Source organism: Armigeres subalbatus, chromosome 3 (genome assembly GCF_024139115.2).
Source record: "Armigeres subalbatus isolate Guangzhou_Male chromosome 3, GZ_Asu_2, whole genome shotgun sequence".
Classification (NCBI taxonomy): Eukaryota; Metazoa; Arthropoda; class Insecta; order Diptera; family Culicidae; genus Armigeres; species Armigeres subalbatus.
The window spans coordinates 323,702,945-323,724,610 of record NC_085141.1 but is presented as its reverse complement, the minus strand read 5'-3'; the positions used below and the strand labels follow the sequence as shown (position 1 = coordinate 323,724,610).

Sequence of the window (21,666 nt, the reverse complement as noted above, 5' to 3'; positions counted from 1 at the left end):
TAATCCTTTTTTCAAAAGAAAGCGCTCGGATTTAGGAAATGGTGTATGTGATCACTTTTTTTAAAGCAGTCGCTTGCTCGGATTAAGGCCACGGTGGATATGATCCTCTCTTTAAAAGTAGGCGTTTGGCCGGATTAAGACAATAGTAGACGCTTGCCTGGATCAAGGCAATGGGTGATGTGGTTCCTTCTTTAAAGGTAGGCGTTGTTCGGATTACGACAATTGTTGATGTGATCTCTTCTTTAAATGAAGGCGTTTGCTCGGCATAAGGTAATGGTGGATGTGATCCCTTCTTTAGAAGTAGGTTCTCGCCCGGATTAAGGCAATGGTGGATGTGTTCCCTTCATTAAATGTAGGCGCTTGCCCAGATTAGGACAATGGTGAATGTGATACCTTCTTTAAAAGTAGGAACTTGCTCGGATTACAACAATAGGGTCCTAATAAGCCCTACGTCGTTTATGGTTGTAAAAGATAGTGCATCGGTCAAGAATACATGAACCGCTGTTATGTAAATTTTGATAATAGTCTAAGTCAGTAAACATGATATTTTTGTGTTTGAGATTTTTTAAGACATGTTTTGGGCTGAGAAACGTCTGTTGCTGAAAAGGCAACATATCAGAATGAATGAATTATCAGCCCAAAACGTCAGGCCCATATATTAACTGTCAAAGGTTGAGTCAAGTACTATGCGGTGTTTTGCTAGTGTGTTTGAATCTTATTATTCCGTACGTCAAGCAAGACCGAAAATGTAGAGGAAGCATTTTTCATCTTTTTTTTTAATTCCAAATTAAACATTCCTTTCGACTTTTGAGTCGGAAGAAACACTAACGCATTTATGATGTTTATTGTTCCCTGAAAGAAAATTGGATATCGATTCTTCATTTTAGGACCCAATTATTGTGGATTTCTTCATTAAATAATGGCGTTTGCTCGGCATAAGCGATGGTAGATTGGACACCTTCTTTAGAAGTAAGTGCTCACCCAGATTAAGGCCATTTGTGGGTATGATCCCTTCTTTAAAAGTAGGTGTTTGCCTGCAATAAGGCAATGGTTGAGTTGATTCCTTCTTCAAAAGTAAAAGTGATTCCCATTATGGAAATAGAAGTTTGTCTGGCATACGGCAATGGTAGATGAGATTCGTCCTTTGGATGTGGGCGCTTTTCTGGAATAAGATGGGTGGTGAATTTAATCCCGGGTGTTGTCCCGGGGTAAAGCAATGGTGGACGTGATTGATTTTTTGAAAGTTCGCTCGGATTGAGACAATCTTGGAATTTATCCATTCTTTAAAAGTAGGCGTTTGTCCGGAATCAAGCAAGGGGAATTAAGGTTCTTTTTTATGTAGGCGTTTTCCTAGAATAAGTCTATGACGAATGTGATCCCTTTCTCGGAAGTAGTTCTACCGTTTCGTTTATCCGACCTTCCGAAAAATGTCTATCGTCAGTATAAATCTATCAGAACGTCAGAACTATGTAAAAAAGTACATCCAATAACCATTCCCCTTCAACAGTTCCAAATTATGCCAAATGTCCGTTATGCCAAATGACCACCTTTTTTGTTGCAGATTAACATTATGCCAAATGTCTTTATGTCAAATGACCCAGACCCGTATTTGACGCATCTTTCTAACGATTATGCCAAATGGCCTTAAGGTACCCAACACATTATGCCAAATGATCTTTATGCCGAATTGCCCCAAAATGGGCATCCCCCTGTTCGTCATCGAGTAAGGCCGTGACAGAGGTTTTGAAGACAACCTTGTCAACTCGGATCAGTTGGGATAGTGTTTATTAGGGATCCTACATTCAGAGATATGCGAAAGCGGCCATCTTGAGCCAATCGAGCATTGAGAACTGTCAAAATCTGAGCCAAATAAACATCGTTATTGTTGCAGATCGAAAAGTATTGCAATTTTGGTTAAATAGCTTTTATGAAAAGTTTTATCGAATAAAATTTTTTTTTTGCTTTCGTAAGTAAAAGTAGAGTGGCTGATGCCTTATATCGTGTTCATTCGTATTGCTTTTTAATTTTAGCGAAAATGCACTGCTAGAGGATACACAAAATAATCAAAAAGTGTCTTCGAATGTAGTCATGTGTAGAGGCCTTATTCAGGCCTCTAGTCATGTGCAAGCCTAAACATTTTTCACTGCGGCAAGTGCTGGCAGTGTTTGTTTACGAAAGTAACAGCGTTGCTAAATCGTCTGGAAAAGTATTCGCACATCTCTTAATATAGGATCCCTAGTGCTTATCGACCGCGTCGGAACCAAACTGTTCCTCGAGCAAGATGTTCGATGTTGGGCAAAATCAAGTAACTGACGGTGAATCACCTTTTCAAACAGCTTAGACCAACTCGAGAGAAGGCTAATGGGACGATAACTTTTGGGAGAAGACGGATCCTTCCCAGGCATTTGGATGGGGTTGACTTTCACTGACTTCTTGGACAATGGGAAAGTACCCGAGTAGCCACTTGTCACATATCAGTTGCTGTGACTCATATGCGACCACGTCCAGTCACATTTGAGTTGCTGCAACCAAAGCGATCTGAGCTGTGCTACTAGGGTAGCTGAGCCGGATATACGGAGCACTCATGTGATTAAGTTTGATATTCAGAATGTTGTCGAAGGGGCTTTCATATTTTTCGATGATTTTGGCCAAATGAGATCTTCAACTTCTTAAAGAAGTCGTTTGGAGTCAAATGTATGTAGTTCGCATGCTCGTTAACGGCTGCTTTACGTGGACTGACGATATTCTGTCCAAAATTGTTTGAGCCGATGATGTGGCAACCTATTTCAGCGGCTTAGCAGCAGGAGTTGAGTTGAAAGGTTGAAAGCGACTCATAGATCTATTTTTGTCTAATGAGATTAAAGGTGGAAAGGACCAAGACTTGAATTTTAGAATTTTGGTTAATTTCCAGAACGGCTGAGCACAATCTGGGAAATCGCGAATTTCATTGGAAAATAATAATTATTTATTAGGTCTACTCTTCTGACCTTGATAATTTTGGTCATGCAATTGTAACGTGTTTTAAGCGCTGGCAACTGCGAGTAACATTTTGCAGACATATCAAATCGTTGGTGTATGTATCGATGGTGTAACTACCAATGTCCTTACGTTCCGAGCCAGCTCACCTTTTCAATTACTCAGGGTCGGCACAATGCGCTGGGGGAAAACTCACCTGTTGCCTTCTTTTCACAACCTGAAAAACTTTCTTTCGGTGCTCGCAAAGAACTGATAGCAAGATTTATAGATTAATCATCCAATCAGAAAAATATATATTGAGAAAATTGATTTTTGTTGAGATTTTTACAATTTATTAAAAGAATTACTAAATTCACACACGGCTCGACTATCTGCTGGTGATGTCTTCGTCGTCACGTGTCGCCTATGGGTGCCGACGGCGATGTTGAACCGGTCTCGGGCAGGGGACCGTTCCGACCGTGGAACGTGCTACGCTGTCGTATGGCTAACGACGCTTTATTGGGTCGTAAGGTTACGGACGACCAAATGGGAGAGGAAACACTTCAATCGGCACTAGGTTTGTACTTGAGAGAGATTTTCTTAAACTCGCCGTTCTGACACGTTGTCTATCCAGCCCACTAACTTTAACCACGTGTCGATTATAACGTCCGAGCTGGATGGCGACCTCTCGCATCACTTGCTGGTCTCACGTTGGCGATAAGGAGGACCAGCTGCATCAAAGCACTAGCTTAGCACCACTTTTAATGTCTTCGCGAGTAAGAAGGTGGAATTTACTTCCAATTTAGACTTTTAAGGTGATATGTTCACCAAAACGGTATCACTAACTTGCAACCTAGACTCTAGCCGATCACTTTGGATTAAAAACTTTTGGTTGTTTCCATCTGTGTTTCCCAGAAAAAAAGAGACCCGAAAATTGACTGTGGGGTGCTTATATAGACCATAGGTACCAGTTTTGGATGGATCGTGATCTGGTCTTTCCATTCCATTCCGCCCACAGCATTTGGTTACGGTATGAAGGTATGGTACGTGATTCTGTCCGTTACAAATACTCTCGTGCTCCGAGCGGCTGGATAGTTGTGATGGTGTAATCAAGTTGAGCAGTGAAACCTAGCTATATGTAAGTTCGAATTTCTCAAAAGCTTGCAATCTATTACTTCCTTTTTAATTTTTATTAGGGTGTACTTCATTGTGCAAATTAATCAGAAAATGTATATAAATAAATTCAAGTTCTTGCATGTTATTTACATTTACTTTCAAAGATTTTTGTTTATAGTTTTGTGAGCAAAACTGACACCAAAATAGAGTTCTTTTTGGTTGGAACATTTTACGAATGTTACAATGGTTAGGGTGTTGCTTACCTGTCGAGCCGTTTGCACGTGTTGTTCCTCGGCCACCGAAATTGCCTCTTCGATAGAACTTAGCTGCCAGTCGATGTTGTCAGGCGTTTCCGGCTACGCATCGTAGTCGACGTTGGACTATTGAAATTGCTAAAGTTTCACCCGATAGTATTTTTGCTGATGCCGATTAACCGTAAAGCTCACTTCCGCAACCACCGGATAGAGATCTGTGCTGAGCTCCTGGTAAAGAACCGGCTGCGAGGTGTGGTCGTTCATGTTGGTGATGTACAGGTCGATGGACCGCGGATCGGCTCAGCCGAGTGAGACAATCCCGGCTCAGGATCATGAAGTGGCCTTTCGCCATATCCGTGTTCTGGATGGTGTCACTCCGATTGCTGCAACTGTTGTCCTAAGCTTGGTTCTTGGCATTCAAGTCGCCGTTAAGATGTACTGACTCTACCGCCGAGTCAGCCTTAAAATGTTCCTCATTGGGCGGTTGTTAATACATCGCCCGCTTTGGCTTGTGATGGGCAGTACGCCGCTATGAGCGTGATTATGCGGACAGAAATGGTATCTTCAACACCGATGGCCTCACTGACACTCGCCTGGAAGCTTGGCAGCAGACGACAGTTAACCACCTACCCTGATTGACCGGTCAGGTCTCACCATTTGAAAATCCGGAATTGTAACGTTCACGCCTTTCTGTGATGAACACAACGTCGATCTCCCTTCCTTGGAGGATATCATTCAGTTAGATGATTTGGCTTTTGAGCGAGGAGATATTCCAGTTGACGAGGCACACCTTAGCATTTTCAATGATGAACATGCCATGGCGATATGGTCGTTGGTGTTAGCCCACAGTCTCCTAGCGCAGTTATGAGGTCCTTCTTCTGCATATCATGCAGACATCGTAGCCGTACCTTGATTGGTTTCGTATCGAACAAGCCATGAGTATAGTATTCATATTTCTGCAGCTTCAGGAATTTCACCAGCGATTTGTGGTGCTACTTTGTCGTCAACATCCCCTTGACGCCTGTGCTGCAGAGCCGGAATGGTGCACGTTAGTTCTTTGGCTATTAGTTGGCGAATTTACGGACGGTCATCCGACGGGTCGCCTTTAAAAAGCACCCGGCAGCTTCAGTTGTTGTGTCTTCCTTTTTCTTTTCGGCGGATCGCCGACGTTGCCATCTGTCAACTAAGCAAAATCATTGTTCGATAAAATATGACTGGAGGGGTTTCCCTCGTACCTTAGTACCTTACCAGCGACAGGGTTGGTCACCATAGCTCCTATACTGGACCAGGAGCGAAAAAGTGCGAAACAGCGGAAGAAAATTAATGCAGAAAAATTCTATAATATGATGTTTCTGGGTAGAAAGCACTACCTGGGAATAGTGCATACATTGCGCGATGGGCTACACTGGAAGATTAGGAGGAAACAAATATTTTAACCTAGAAGAAGCTTGCAATAAAGTGGCCCCACTACATTTTCAATGTTAGCATTGTACGATGTTCTAGAAAGTTGAAAGTAATTTTGAGGCACTTTGCTGAAAAAACCATTGTTATATGTCGTTTGTATCATTTGTTATTCAATTTCAAATAATTACGTTAGAGTAACCCAAAAATCCAGTATTTTGATTGTAACTTGTTAGTTTTAATTTTTATCGATATTATGTTATAAATTTTTAGAGCATAAAATAACGCACGTTTTGGTTGCACAGTCGAGTGAATACATTGGTGGATTGCAAAGATATCACGGTTATTCTTTTTAAAATCCAAATGTCTGTATTTTTGAATGGGGGAAAACGGGGATCTATTTCTCTTTGGATTACAGAGACAGAGGAAGGGCTAAGGATTATTCTACCTACTTTCGTACTGTGGAATTTGAGAGAAATTGATGTTCTTTCATCATTTTGATAGATGGATTTTTTGTACGAGAAAATCGAAATGATCAGTTCTAGAAGTGTTTTAAAACTGAAAATTTCGCCCAATTCGTCAAAAACAAAATGTTTATAGTAATCAAAAGGCGTTTCGAAAGAACCTTTGAAACTAGAACTACGGACATCATCATCGCCGCCTTAATTCGTCGTTTCCCCTTTTTGCGGATTTGATGGCATAAAATGCGGTTAAATTATTTCAAGAGGTTTTACCTAGTCCTATCCAAAAAATATTTTTTTCCAATTGTTTATCTAACTACCGCCTAAGTTTAGCCAGCATATGACTGCTACCATTCTACTGTGAATTATAATTCCTCGCATCACAATTAAAAGACCATAGTGTTTGTTTTTCGAAAATTGTGTAATGTATGATTTGTTATTCGATGCGCAATTCCATATTCTACCATATTCATATTTGGGGTTACTGGTGTCGGTGTTATACATAGTGATATCAATAATGCTTTTCGTAGTTTGCAAGCCTTTCCCTAGTATCGTAGAACGAAACGTCCCACATGTCCAGCCATGCTTTTTCAATCAACTGTCGGTGTACAAGTACCACTTCAAACAAATCCAGTCATCGATCGATGCACTGGACTGTACTTACTAACCAATATGTTTATTTTCTTTTTCTTCTTTTTTCTCGCCCACCCCTACTAACATGCACATATTGCCTCCACTCGTGTCGCGTTCCGCTGTAAAATTTCGCGATATCCCATTTGCAAATTGTAAACAAACCAAAACAAAAACCCCACACCTTATCTCGAACGCGGCACGTGCCATTAACGAACGTCGACACACCACACTCTGTAGAATCACCGGATGAATATCCAAGTAGCAGCTCAACGCCGATTGGCCGACGGGGCTCGTACAAAACTGGAAGAGGTTGGTGGCGGTTTTTAAGTTTTGATACTTTAAGAATGGTCCTCTCTTTTAGATACTTACCCTTACTTGCCACTGACTCACTGTGTAGCTTTGAATTACTATCTGAAACCCGATTGGAACTAGGTTTATTTGACAATGATATGTTCCGAAAAATATCCAGTTGTAGAATTTGAGTATATTGTTATCGGAACATGCTGCATGACACACACCCTTTTTTTTCAATTGCACCGATAAAATGATCGACAACACGCATATTACCTACTAACATTCAGTTTGATTATGTTGATTTTCTATTGCTTTTTGCATGTCAACTGAATGAATCATCATTCACATTCACCGTTTAGTTTTCGCCATCACGTTGCATGATTATTTTTATTAACGATCAGTTGGAAACTCAAATTCACCTCGAGTAAATTCTATTACAAATTTTATATTTCTTGTTGCGCACATTTTTTTCCTATTTAGTTTGTTATTCTATACTTATAATATTACAATTCATTTTTAAATATATTCACTTATTAAGGGCTTCGGTTTTCGAATCTTTCGCGGTTGTCGTTCAACAGTAGCTGTGGACGAATTACTCACTTTTTTATTTAAGATAAGTTTTTCCTGAAAAAATATTTAGTACTTTATAGAAACAACACATATTCTCAAAGTTACGCAAATATTCCTGCAAACTATTTAAACTAATTTAGAAAACAGTTATATTAGCTATACTACATTTCGTGCTACAATGTTTATCTTATAAGAACCACAGACAATAAGAACTATAGACTGACGACGCTACATATTCTCTGGATTTTGAAACGAATCTTTTTTATGTTACCTATTCCTATACCTTTGATGGTCGTACACCTCGTGTAAATCGGGACAAAAAGAATGTATTGTTTATATATTATAGATTGTTTGTTCTTGGGCCGTCAGTCGCCAGTCTACCTTTACAACCGGGCGCGCGTACATATTTTTAATTGCAATTGCACACAGCCAACGAGTGAGGGGTCTGTCCCGGAGCCGATGCGACGTCCGCTTCCAGGATCGCTGCTAAACACATTTTTTTTGACTCTCCTTCGGCATACAAACTCCATATGCAGCCCACTGTAACCTACCGAACTTATCAGCCTGCCGATGTCTGTATTTTTGTTGGAGGTGTGCGCCAAAAAATGTCGGGTCCGGGGGTGGCGTTTGTCATAATATAAGTCGGTAGCGGTGGCGTGAAAATTTTATGGAATTTTCAAGGAAAATTATTTGGAATTTCCACGAGAAGTCCATCAAAATTTCCTACGGATTATATTGGGAGTTTCTATAGGAAACGCTCTGGAATTTTTACGAGAAACTTTCCGAAATTTTGATAGGGAGTTCTTTGGATTATTCACGGGAATTTAAAAAAAAATCTATTGCAAATTCTTCGCAATATCAAGCTGAATTTTTCAGAACTTTTAAATTTTTTAACTTTCACGGAAAACTGTTTCGGGATCGTTTGGCCGAAAGTCATTCGTCGGAAGCCATTTGCCACTTGCAGTGTTGGTAGAATCATACTCAAATCCTAATAATCGAGGCTTCATGCACGCGTTAACTAGCTTGCGATTCTGTAGGGAGAACATCGCATTTGAGTTTCTCGGACAGAATCGCATCGCTTCGCTCACTTGCCGAAAAATTATTTCGCTCTAAAAGCGTCAAAACCCAATCTAGGCGTATGTTTTGTTTACATATGGATTTATTAGCCATTGTTTTAAGCGAAAAAAGTTAATTCAATGCATTCAACCATGAAGAAAATGTAAGAATCATGCAGTGATGCAGATCGCAATTCAAATCATAAGCGATTCTTTTTGGCTGTGTCATAATTCTTTAGGGATTTGACTCACGCATGATTTGAATCGCCGATGAGATTTGAAAATTTGAGATTTTACCAAGACCTTAACACGTTAAGCCGAAGGTAATTTAATGGAATTTCATTTGGTCGAATCGACCGTTTGGCCAAAACGGTTATTAGTTTAAAAACGGTTTGGCGAAAGTGACACACGGCCGAACAGGTAATTTGGCCGAAAAAGCCGTTCGAACTAACAGGTCGTTTGGCCGAAGAGGTCATACGGCAAAATGTCGTTCGGCTAGACTGGTCCTTTAAATGCAAAAGTCATTCAGACGAAAATACAATTTGACCGTTCTGCCGAAAACGTCATTTGCTGGACTCGTAGGTAATATGAAAATGTCGACCCGTTCGACCGAAGGAACATTTCACCCAAACGATATTTTCTGTCAAATTCGGTAAAATTTCACTTTCAGATAATTGACCTATTCGGGCAGAAGACTTCGGTCGAATGACTAGTTCGGCCGAACGACATTTCCGGCTAGATGGGTTTCGGCATGACGGTCTTTTCCGTCATTTTGCTGAAAGCCATTTGTCGAAATAACGCTTGGTCGAATTAAACATTAAGACGAAAGTCATCTAGAAGAAATCTTGTTGGTCGATATCGTTATTATTTTTAAAATGGCCTGGCCGAAAATTTAATTTACCCAAAGCGACATAGGTCCGAAAGGGATATACGGCTGAACTGGTAATTGGGCCGAAAAGTTGTTTGCCTTAACAGGTCATTTGACGGAAATGCCGTTTAGCTGAAATGGTCGTTTGGTAGAAAGACCCATTTAGCCAAAAGGGTCGTACGGCCGAGAAATGTCATTTCGGGTCAATACGACCCGAATCGCACTTTCAAATTGTAATAACTTTTTAACGCAACAATGGGAAGGTCTGTTACTTCTTGATTTTTCCTATATCGTGGAAAACTATGCTCCTGAACGTTGACCTACTTTGTACAACGTTCCTGAAGGGCCCTAAAAAGTCACACTCACGGTGTTCGGGTCATATTGACCCGGATTTAACTTGGTAATATCTCAGTCATTTATCAGCCAAATTCACATGTTTATATACCCAAAATAATCGTCAGGTCATACATTTTCCGAAACTGACCTTAGATTGTTGATCGGCCTTATCTACATCCTGTAATCGTCAGAGGAAGGATCGTCAGCTGGCTTCTATATGGCCGAAAATTGCACACGAATGTTGCGCTTGAATTGCTGTTTTTCTCAGAAAGAGACGACGAATCACGAATGCAGACAATATTTCTACAGATGCTCTAGGTTCTCCAAACCATTCTGGATTTCAGAGACTTGATCTACCAGGTCAACTCATGGTGCCCTTACATGCCTTAAAGGCCATGTGCAGTGCATTTACGATCTAGATATGTCCAAACCAGATGTTCCTTTTACTTACTTATTTATGGATCCTGTACACCTTGTTTACAGATTTCGTTTCCGCCCTACGTAGAGTGTGGCCGACCCAGCCCCACTTCCGATCCCGAATTTCTGTTACTATCGGCCTCTGGTGACAAGTTGTGACGATGGAGCTCATTGTTTGAGATCCAGTTGTGAGGCCACCAGGCCCGAATTATATACCGCAGGCATCTGTTAATGAACACCTGCAGCCGTTGAGTGTTCTCCACTGATACACACCATGTTTCGCTAGCGTATAACAGCACAGATTTCTCGTTAAAGTTGAAAATTCGTATTTTGGTGCGTTCACTTATCTGCCTGTTTTTCCAGATATTTCCTAAACTCGCAAAGGCAGCCCTTGCTTTCTTGATCCGTGCGCCTATGTCGATCTTGGTACCGCCATCTGACGCCATTTGGCTACCAAGATATTGGAAGCTTTCAACATTCTCCACTAGTTGCCCGGCTACTGTGAAACTGGAAGGAGTCACCAACGATTTGGTTTTGTTGACGTTGATGACTAAACCTGCCGAGGAGGAGCGCTCCGTAAGGTCGTTGTGCTTACTCTGGATATCAGAGCGCCGTTGCGCGAGGAGTGCAACGTCATCAGCCAATTCGAAGTCGTTTAGGTGCTCCATGGTTATAGGCTGCCATAACAGCCTGCGGTTTGGTTCACGGTCAATCGCATCTACCAGAATCTCATCGATTACGATGAGGAACAGTAACGGTGATAGAATACATCCTTGCCTCACACCAGCTACGACCCGTATAGGGTCGGACAGGACCCCATTGTGCAGCACTCTACACGAAAAGGCCTCGTACTGTGCTTCGATGAGGCCGATGATTTTCTCAGGAACCCCCTTGCGTCTCAGGGCGCTCCACATATTCTCGTGATTGAGACGGTCGAAAGCTTTTTCGTAGTCAATGTATACCAAGTAGAGGGACTCTTGGAATTCGTTGACCTGCTCCAGAATGATGCGGAGCGTGACAATATGGTCCACACAGGATCTTCCGGCACGGAATCCGGCTTGCTGCCGCCGGAGAGTCGCATCGATCTTCTCCTGAATCCGGGCTAGGATAATTTTGCACAGAACTTTGAAAACGGTACACAGCAACATAATGCCTCGCCAGTTATCGCATACAGTCCAGTCGCATCCAGTCGACCGGGAAAGTTGCGGTGTCCCAGACATTACGAAATAAACGATGCAGTAGTTGAGCGGATGTCATGGGGTCAGCTTTGAGCATCTCGGCTGATATGCGGTCGACCCCTGGGGCTTTATTCGATTTCATGCTTTGGATGGCTGTTTGAATCTCTAGTAGTGATAGAGCTTCGGTATTGACGCGTGTTATACGTCGGATCTTAGGCAGATCATGCCGAGGTGGTGATGGCTTGGCTGTCACTTGAAAAAGTTGTTCGAAGTGCTCGAACCAGCGTTTCAGCTGGTCGGTTGGGTCGGTCAATAACTGATCATTCGCGTCTTTCACAAACCAGATGTTCTAAGTTCTCCATATCATTTTGGACTTACATGACTTACGGTTTAGATATGTCCAAACCGTATGTTCGAAGTTCTCTAAATCATTCTGGAGTTGAGACGAATTTGTCTACCAAGACAACTGGGTTCGGTACAAAGCCAATAGCAACCAATGATGTTCATATAGTGCTTTGGGGGTCATGCGCTTGATTAACGATTTAAATGTGTGCAAATCAAACCGGATGTTCTAAGTTCTCCAAATCATTCTGGAGTTCAGACTCATTGATCTATCAAGTCAACTGTGCTTGTTACAAAGCCTGTAGCAATCCATTATGTCCAATCCATGATATCCGGTTTGAACATATCTAAATTGTAAATCATGCGCCTTGCCTCTAAGGGCCTGCATAAGTTGAGCTTTGTTTTGAGCCCAGTTTACATGGTAGATCAATTGCTCTGATCTCAAAAATGATTTGGAGAACTAAGAACAATCGGTTCTGACATATCTAGCTCATAAATCATGCACATAGCCTCTAAGTGCCTGTATGGACACCATGGGTTGCTATTGGCTTTGTATCGAGACCAGTTGTCTTGGTAGACCAATTCGTCTGAACTCCAGAATGATTTGGAGAGCTTAGAACATCCGGTTTGGGTTTGGACATATCCAGATCGTAAATCATGCACATAGCCTCTAAGGGCCTGTATGAGTTGCTATCGATTTTGTATTGAGCCCAGAGAACATGGTAGATCAATTTGTCTGATCTCAAGAATGATTTGGAGAACTTAGACCATCCGGTTTGGACATATCTAGATCGTAAATCATGCGCAAGGCCTGTAAGGGCTGTATGGACACCATGGGTTACTATTGTCTTTGTATCCATCCCATATGACTTGGTAGACCAATTTGTCTGAATTCTACAATGATTTGTAGAACTTGGAACATTTGGTTTGGACATATCTAGATAGTAAATAATGCAGATAGTCTCTAGGGCCTGTATGGGTTGCTATTGCCTTAAAATTAAGCCCAGTTGACATGGTAAATCAATATGTCTAAACTCCAGAATGATTTGAAGAACTTAGAAAATCCGGTTTGGACACATCTAGATCGCAAATCATGCACATGGTCTCTAAGGGCCTGTATGTGTTTTTACTGGCTTGATATCGAGCCCAGTTCGTCTGAACTCCAGAAAGATTTGAAGAACTTAGAACATCCGACATTTTTTAAATCATGTACATGGGCTCTAAAGGCATGTATGAACCCAATAATGGGTTGCTACTGACTTCGTATCGAGCCCAATTGTCTTGGTAGACCAATTCGTCTGAACTCCAGAATGATTTGGAGAACTTAGAACATACGGTTTGAACATATCTAGATCGCAAATCATGCGCATGACCTCTAAGAGCATGTATGGCCCCATGAGTTGCTATTGTTTTCGTAACAAGCGTAATTGACCTGGTAGACCAAGGCTCTGAAATTCAGAATGGTTTGGAGAACCTAGAACATCTGTAGAAATATTGTCTGCATTCATGATTTGTCATCTCTGAAATAGTATTGGGCACATTTCTGAGAAAAAACAGCAATAAAATCGTTCATGCATGATATTCGTGTGCAAATTTCGTCCATATAAAAGTGGCCAAGTGACGATCCTTCCTCTGACGATTACAGGATGTAGATGAGGCCGATCAACAATCAAGGTCAGTTTCGGAAAATTTATGAGCTGACGATTATTTTGGGTATGTAAACATGTAAATTTGGCTGATAAATGCCTGAGATATTGCTAAGTCAAATGTCAATATGACCCGAACACCATAAGTGTGAGTTTTTTAGCACTGTAGGAAGGTTCAATTCTTCAGAATGTTTTGGGGACATCAATCGTGGCACCTGTTAGTAGGTATTACCTTAAAGCCGTCACTGCAGAGGCAGAACGAGAACGTGCTGTTCAGGACCCTGGCTTGAAACCGGTGGGCACTTCTCCTTCCGCATTAGTCGGACTTCTAGTAGTTAGTACTACGAGTACAACTACTGCAGCAACTACGTCGGGTACCTATATGCGCCTCAAATGGCAGTGCGCTTGCGTCTCCCACTCTGGGATTAGTTTGATAAAATACCAAATCAAAAACGGTTTGAAACAAAAATCGATTGAATAGCAATTATAAAAATAACGTGAGCCAAAAACACGTTCGGGTGCGAGTAAAACAGATACATTTGTGCGAGGCGTAATTCGTTTTGATAAATAATTGTCTGATTGAATTGGATTTCAGGTTTTGACATAAAAATCACAAGCTCGTCTTTTTGACCCGCCAGAGACATCTCATTACATCTAATCCAAATCCGACCTCGACTTGACAGGATAAATATTGTAGCATGAGATGGACAACACCACGGTCACCACACCGCCTATACAGTGAACTATAGAATGTACAAGAACAACTATTTACAACACCCAACCCAAATACCATAAAACAAAATCCATCATTCGTTGTAATATTGTAATTGCAGAACCAGCGACGATCGAACGAGGTCGTACCTTATCACGTATCTCGCTAGCGAAAGGTGCCAATTTCCGGGGACGTAAATCCAACTCCCTGATGAATCTATGCGGTAAGGTCCACCTCCTACTCTCCTCACAACACTCCACGCTGTGTAACCACCTTATTACACGTGTCCAATACAAGCGAACACGAACGTTGAATTCAGTCCGGGTGTGGTTTAAAAGGTTTCAGAAGCTTCTCGTTGGTGAGCTAAACAGAATAGTACGCACAGTAATACGGAAGGAGGTTCCTAACTCATTTTTTTCTGAACACCACATGACAAAACAAATTGCGGATTTATTGTTGCTTAATGGTTTATTCGGTTCCTAATTGGGATTTATTTATTTATTACACTTTTATTATAAGTAAGTTTCTTGCCTTTTGTTTCAGTAAATCAAGCACATTTGTTGTACTTTTTTTAAATCACGACGTCGTTCAAAATTATTATGACACATCTACTAAAATACTGGTGAAAAGAAAACTAATTCGCACATATTATGATAGATCCTACTGGAAATGGTTATAACATTTTTATTACATCTGCTGTCTAACTCCAGGGATAAGAAAAAAATCTTGAAAGAACTGTTAGGAGACTAATTAGCGAATCAGCAATATATTTCGGTGTTGAAGGAACGAATAGCATTAAAACAAATGTATTTTTATGGAGAGTGGAACATTATAAGAATCAAGTCTTGAAGCATGGAGAGTAATATGCCAATTAAGGATTAACTTGCCAAAGACAATTTAACAATTCTTGAATTTCATTTTGACTTTTTTATGGGAGAAACAATGAACGAGTGAGCGTGATTTACCACTAGAGGTGAAGAGTAGCCTTATACCTTGGTTAGGCCCGAACAGATATTGTTTTTTTTTTATCTTAATAGAATCAGGCAACTTCGGGTTGGTATCGTCACCAGAATTGTCCAGCGGAAAATAATACACACTCAAAATAATTTTAACGAAATTTTATGATTGTCCAAAATACAGAAGTGTATGAACGCGACGAATGATTGATTCAAACTGGATGATTAGTGTACTGCTGAATGTGGTGCGAAAAGCCCAAGGTTGTCAAAAAAACGGGTTAGACATATACTGCCGTGAATCGCATATCTGTCCCATCTTTGCTGGGTTTCCTATTCATATGGGACAAATATGCGATTCACGGCAGTATACTTTAGTAAAGAGTGGTAATTCAATGTTTTCTCCACTCTACTTCTCAGCGATTACTCGCTTTATTCAGTACCACCAAATTCCAGCGTTGCGACGAAGTTTCCCAGTTTCTATGGTCTCAAAGGTTTGGTTATATCTGGTAGTATGCCCACCGTGGGATAATAATTGTGTCTTATCTCCTTCTTCTCGCATAGTTCTTGTATGAATATTTCTTTCGTGTTGATATTTTTGTAGTGTTTATTGGACCTTGATGATGCGCTGCAATCCTGGATATCTACATTCATTACCGTTTGTTGTAACTGAAGTAGAAGCTGCCTCAACCAGATTGTCTCTTGACAGGCTTCGAATGTGGAGACATACTCCGCTTCCATCGAAATAAACATCACATTTGTTTGTCGTCGAAAAGTCCACGAAATCACACTTGCATCGAACAGGAATACGAATCCAGAAGTGGATCGATGGCTGACCGAACATGTGGATTGGGGTGGCTCAAATTAGTGTGGGAAAAACTTTTCTCAATTTGTTGATGGACCGCCCTCTTATTCAGTTCTATTTGATGCCCTGATGCTCTGGACAAAATTTCAGCCAAATCGGTCAACGTTTGGGCGGTGCTAAACTCGTTGGAAGTTTATATGCAAAAATGTATGCAGAAACATCCAAAAACAGTGAATTGAAGTTGGACGGCACAACTTACGATGAAGAACTATGATACTCATTTAGATCTTGAAGAATTTAATACAGAATGTTATGCAGAAAACCGCGAGAAGATTAAAGGTTGCCCGGCTAAGTTATTAGCATTTCTGGGGTTTGAGCAAATTTCGTTTCTTTTTTTTTTTTTGAAAAGAAATAAATTCACCCCTACAACACTCCAGTAAAATACTAATATCTTTGACTAATAAAACCTTATATTCTCGCGGTTTTCAGCATAACATTCTGTATTTAATTCTACAAGAACTGAATGAGTATCATGGTTCTTGATTGTAAATTGTGCAGTCCAACTGCAAATCACTGTTTTTGAATGTTTCTGCATACATTTTTCCATATAAACTTTCAACGAGTTTAGCACCGCCCAAACGTTGACCGATTTGGATGAAATTTTGTCCAGAGCATCAGAGCATTTAATAGAACCGAATGGGCGGCCCATCAAAAAAAATTGGAAAAGTGTTTTTTGAGCCACCCTAATGTGGATGCTCTGCTTTTCCACCCAATTGAAGAAAATAATCACTTGTCCCTTTCAAGTAGCGTTTCGCTAAGGTTCTTCTTCTTCTTCTTATTGGCATTACATCTCCACACTGGGACAGAGCCGCCTCGCAGCTTAGTGTTCATTAAGCACTTCCACAGTTATTAACTGCGAGGTTTCTAAGCCAAGTTACCATTTTTGCATTCGTATATCATGAGGCTAACACGATGATACTTTTATGCCCAGGGAAGTCGAGACAATTTCCAATCCGAAAATTGCCTAGACCGGCACCGGGAATCGAACCCAGCCATCCTCAGCATGGTCTTGCTTAGTAGCCGCGCGTCTTACCGCACGGCTAAGGAGGGCCCCTAAGTTAAATTTGGTTAAATTTGTTTGATTAGGTTTTGCAAACTTTCTCACTAGTTATGCAGTGCTAGGTGTGCAATGTATGGTCTTGCAACTACTGACAGGTACAACATCCCTCCGACCGAACTGCGATATAAAGTCGCGACTTCTAAAAGTTCGCTGCTCAGACGGTCTTTTAGAAATCCTACGCCCAACCGGTGATTGTTAGATTTTCTAACAATTCTGTATAACAGCGGTTCTCAACGTGGGGTAAGTAAATCACATGTACCCCTAGGGGTATCTTTGCTGGCCCCAGAGTACCTCGGACAAAAATGCGTAATGGCAAATGTATTACAAATCCAATAAAAACTTATTGATACAGTTTTGATAATTGTATATTTTTTTAACATGAGCATGACGCTGGATAACCGTACAATTCGTGGTTGCTACTTCGCGATTGACTAGAACTTGCGAAATCGCACAGGGAACCAATTGCATGGAACTTGGGTTTTAACTATCATCGGCCATGTCCTTACGATCCTCAAGGAAATGAAGGATTGAAGTTGAACTAATATCAACTTTCGTTGTTACTAAAAACCGAGTATACCTCTGCGTCTCAACGATCGTCTCAGGATAGGGTATTGTGTTAGTATGAAGGGATTATTATCTGGATACACTTTGGTAAGTGATGTGATCTATGAGATGGGAATATATGAATGAAAATTAGAAGTATTAGAGCAATGAGAAAGTATTAAAGTGAATTCTAATGGGACGGATTTTTACAATTAGAATTTGAATGCTATTGAATTCTAACACCATGCACACGTCTACCACCCACCGCTACCCATACAACAACCTCACACATTTGTACCTGTATGAGGCCTGCATGAGAATAGCGGCCGTATATAGCATCTGTATACGGGTACATATGAATACCAATCTATTTTTACATTTTATTTACTGCTACTAAGTAACAGGCAGCTTGTTATTAAGTATCCTGCTAGCTAGCAATGAGAAATTGATTTGCAAAGAGATTGTGCTGAATGATTAACGAAATTATCTAATATGAAAATGAACCCTTGATCCCCTGATTATGAGGCAGAAGCAGTAACACGAGGCCACCAAGCACCCTTCAGTTTTGATAATTGTTTAATTTTTTATTTTAAAACTATGGCACATAATATACATGGCGAACAGTAAACTTTAGACTAAAGTAAGCTAGACTAATCCTGCCCACCCTAACCAGCGCAATTTAAGGGCTGTGAAAAAAGATCAAAAGGACAAAACTTTGAATAAAAAATTTAAAATTCTATGTAATCTACCTTTCCGAGACAAAAAATGTAACATGCTAGAATTTGAAGTTTCGGAAACTCCCATTGAGAGACATGAAGGGTCTCTTTTTGAAAATCATAGTAGCTTCATTGCAAGAGACTTGGAAGCCTCTTTCTAAGTATCTCGGAAGCCTTCTTTCATGAGGCTTGGAAGCTTCCTTTTAAGATGCTCAGAAGCCTCCCTTCAAGATGCTCGGAAGCCTCCTTTCAAGAGGCTCGGAAGCCTCCTTTCAAGAGGCTCGGAAGCCTCCTTTCAAGAGGCTCGGAAGCCTCCTTTCAAGAGGCTCGGAAGCCTCCTTTCAAGAGGCTCGGAAGCTTCCTTTCAAGAGGATCGAAGCCTCCTTTCAAGAGGACTGAAAGCCTCCTTCAAGAGGCTTAGAAGCCTCCTTTCAAGAGGCTCGGAAGCCTCCTTTCAAGAGGCTCGGAAGCCTCCTTTCAAGAGGCTCGGAAGCCTCCTTTCAAGAGGCTCAGAAGCCTCCTTTCAAGAAGCCTCAGAGCTCAAGCCTCCTTTCAAGAGGCTCAGGAAGCCTCCTTTCAGGAAGCCTCCTTTCAAGAGGCTCAGCCTCCTTTCAAGAGCTCAAGCCTCCTTTCAAGAGCTCAGAGCCTCCTTTCAAGAGGCTCAGAAGCCTCCTTTCAAGAGGCTCAGAAGCCTCCTTTCAAGAGGCTCAGAAGCCTCCTTTCAAGAGGCTCGGAAGCCTCCTTTCAAGAGGCTCGGAAGCCTCCTTTCAAGAGGCTCGGAAGCCTCCTTTCAAGAGGCTCGGATGCCTCCTTTCAAGAGGCTCGGAAGCCTCCTTTCAAGAGGATCGGGAGCCTTCTTTCAGACAACTGTTCGGCGATCCTTATATCACGTTAGTTTCCAGGTTCTTTTTTCTGTTATATCTTATGGCTTGAACCCGTGTTTGATAAAAACTTCACAAAAACTCGTATGCCAACAACGAGCGGACTGACGAAGTTCATAGATGTTCTCTTTTGCTTGCCCTACATTACGAAACCTGGAACATGGCGCATACATATGTACCACCTCTTTGAATACTTAGCGGTTCCGTCATAGAATTTGAAGTGGATGCTACTCAGGATTCGAACTATATCCGGCTAAGGACTCGAAGCAATTTCGGCTCAGGATACAAAGCAAATCTGATCAGAATTTGAAACGAATCATTTTCAGAGTTTGACTCTAATCCGGCTTAGGATTCGAAGCAAATTCGGCTTTTGATGCGAAGCGAATATGACCAGGACTTGAAGTAAATCGGGCCCAGAATTCGAAACAAATTTTGTTCAGCATTTGAAGCGATTTCGGCCCCGGATTGTAAAAAGTCTCGAATCCACCCAAGACTCGGAGCGAATACGGCGCAGGATTCAAAATAATTTCTGGTCAGGATTCGAAGCGAATTTGATACCAAGAGCACTCGGCCCAAATTGTGATACGATTTCTGCCCAGGATTGGAAGCGGATCCGGCCCAGGAGGCTCAAAATTCGGAGCGAATTGGGCCCTGAATACGAAGCGAATCTGGCCTGGATTTGAATCAAATCTGGGCCTGAATCCAAAACGATTTCTGCTGAGGATTCGAAGCAAATCCGGCCCAGAATTCGAAGCAATCGGGTCAGGATTCGATGTGAATCTGACTAGGATTTAAAACGACTTCTATTAAGAATTTGACGCAAATCCGGGCTAGGATTCGACGCAAATCCGGGCTAGGATTCGACGCAAATCCGGCCCAGTTTCGAACAGAATCCGGCTCAAGTCCAACTCAGAATTCCAATTTAATCCATTCCAGTATTCAAAGAAAATTTGGTTCTCGATTCGCTTCAAATTCAGTCCTGGATAAGAAGCTAATCTGGCCAGGATTTGAGACGAATTCTGCTCAGGATTTGTAGCAAATACTTGCCCGAGTTCGAAGCAAATTCGGCTCAGGATTCGAAGCGAATTTGACCCAAAATGTGAAGTGAGTTCGGCCCAGATTTTGATACGATTTCTAGTGATGATTCAAAACGAATCCGTCCCAGGATTCGAAGCGAATTTGGCCGGGATTGGAATCGTATTCTGTACAGAAGTTGATGAGAAATCGGTCCAGAATTCAAAGTAAATCTGGCCCAGAACTCGAAGAGTCAGGCTTAAGTTTCGAAGCGAATCTTACTCAGGTTTAACCCAGAATTAGAAACGAATCCGTCCCAGAATTCGAAGCAAATCCGGCTGACGATTCAAAGCCAATTCGGCCCATGATTAGAAGCATTTTCGGCCCTGGATTCGAAGCGAATCCAGCCAAGATTTTGAAGAGTTTTCTCCTCAGAATTCATTTCGAAAAGATTTTTTTTTCAGGGTTGGATTAAAATTCGACTCAGGATTCTTAGTAAATTCTGTTCAGTATTTGAATCCGGCCCAGAACTCGAAACGAATTCTGTTCATCATTTGAAGCGAATCCAGTCCAGGATTCGAGGCGAATCAGGCCCAGGCTTCGAAACGAATTCGACCCTAGATTTAGAGCAAATTCTACTCAGGATTCGAAACGAATGCGACCCTGGATTTCAAGCGAATCCGGCCCAGGATCTAAATCAAATCTGGCCCAGGTTTCGAAGCGATACAAAGTTAATTCAGCCCTGGATTCGAAGCGAACTGTACTCAAGATATCAGGCGATGGGTTCGAAGCGAAACCAGTCCATAATTTTAAGTGGAACTGAACCAGGATTCGCAACGAATCCCGCTCAGCATTCGGAACGTTTCCTGCTCAGGACTCGAAGCTAACAATTAGGATTCTTATTACTGGGCTAGTCGACCCGGTAGACGTTGTCCTGCATAGTAGGCGGAAATGCGCGCTGTGAAGTACCCATGCAAAATTTCCATACGAATCTTTATTTTACTCAACTTAAGTCGTGATTTTTGTAGGAAGAAATGTCATATAAACCCGTTGGAAACGATAACAAACATATCTTCTGAAGGAATGAAGAAAATCCATCCAGCCGTTTTCGAGTTATGCGGATGCGAACACAGACCATTCCATTTTTATTATATAGAAGATATGAGAAAAAAAAATTTCCGGCTTAGAATCCAATCAATCATTATCAATCATTATGAAGTATTCAGAGCAAATCCTCAACAGTTTTTGAGCATTCAAAAATACACACCCAAGAATCTATTTACGATAAATCGTGATATTGTATCAAATGGTGTTGAACTGGGGTCTCCAGTAGTCTTGCGAGCAAAGGCGTGGGATTGCTAATCCGGAGATGGCGAGTTCGATTCTCGGTCCGGTC

At 41.4% G+C, this 21,666-nt stretch overlaps 1 protein-coding gene across 34 annotated transcripts in view; it reads left to right on the top strand.

Moving 5' to 3' along the window:
- Positions 1 to 21,666, top strand: part of LOC134225499 (patronin) — a 303,747-nt gene that overhangs the window by 271,084 nt on the left and 10,997 nt on the right. For 21 of the 34 annotated variants that reach the window (XM_062705624.1, XM_062705622.1, XM_062705621.1 and 18 more), the window contains 2 exons: positions 7,058 to 7,129; positions 14,360 to 14,461. The exons of 2 other annotated variants lie outside the window; for them this stretch is intronic. In XM_062705624.1, the coding sequence (XP_062561608.1) occupies positions 7,058 to 7,129; positions 14,360 to 14,461 (174 nt within the window). The remainder of the gene's footprint in view (positions 1 to 7,057; positions 7,130 to 14,359; positions 14,462 to 21,666) is intronic. 11 more of the 34 variants (XM_062705651.1, XM_062705629.1, XM_062705639.1 and 8 more) reach the window with 2 other exon arrangements.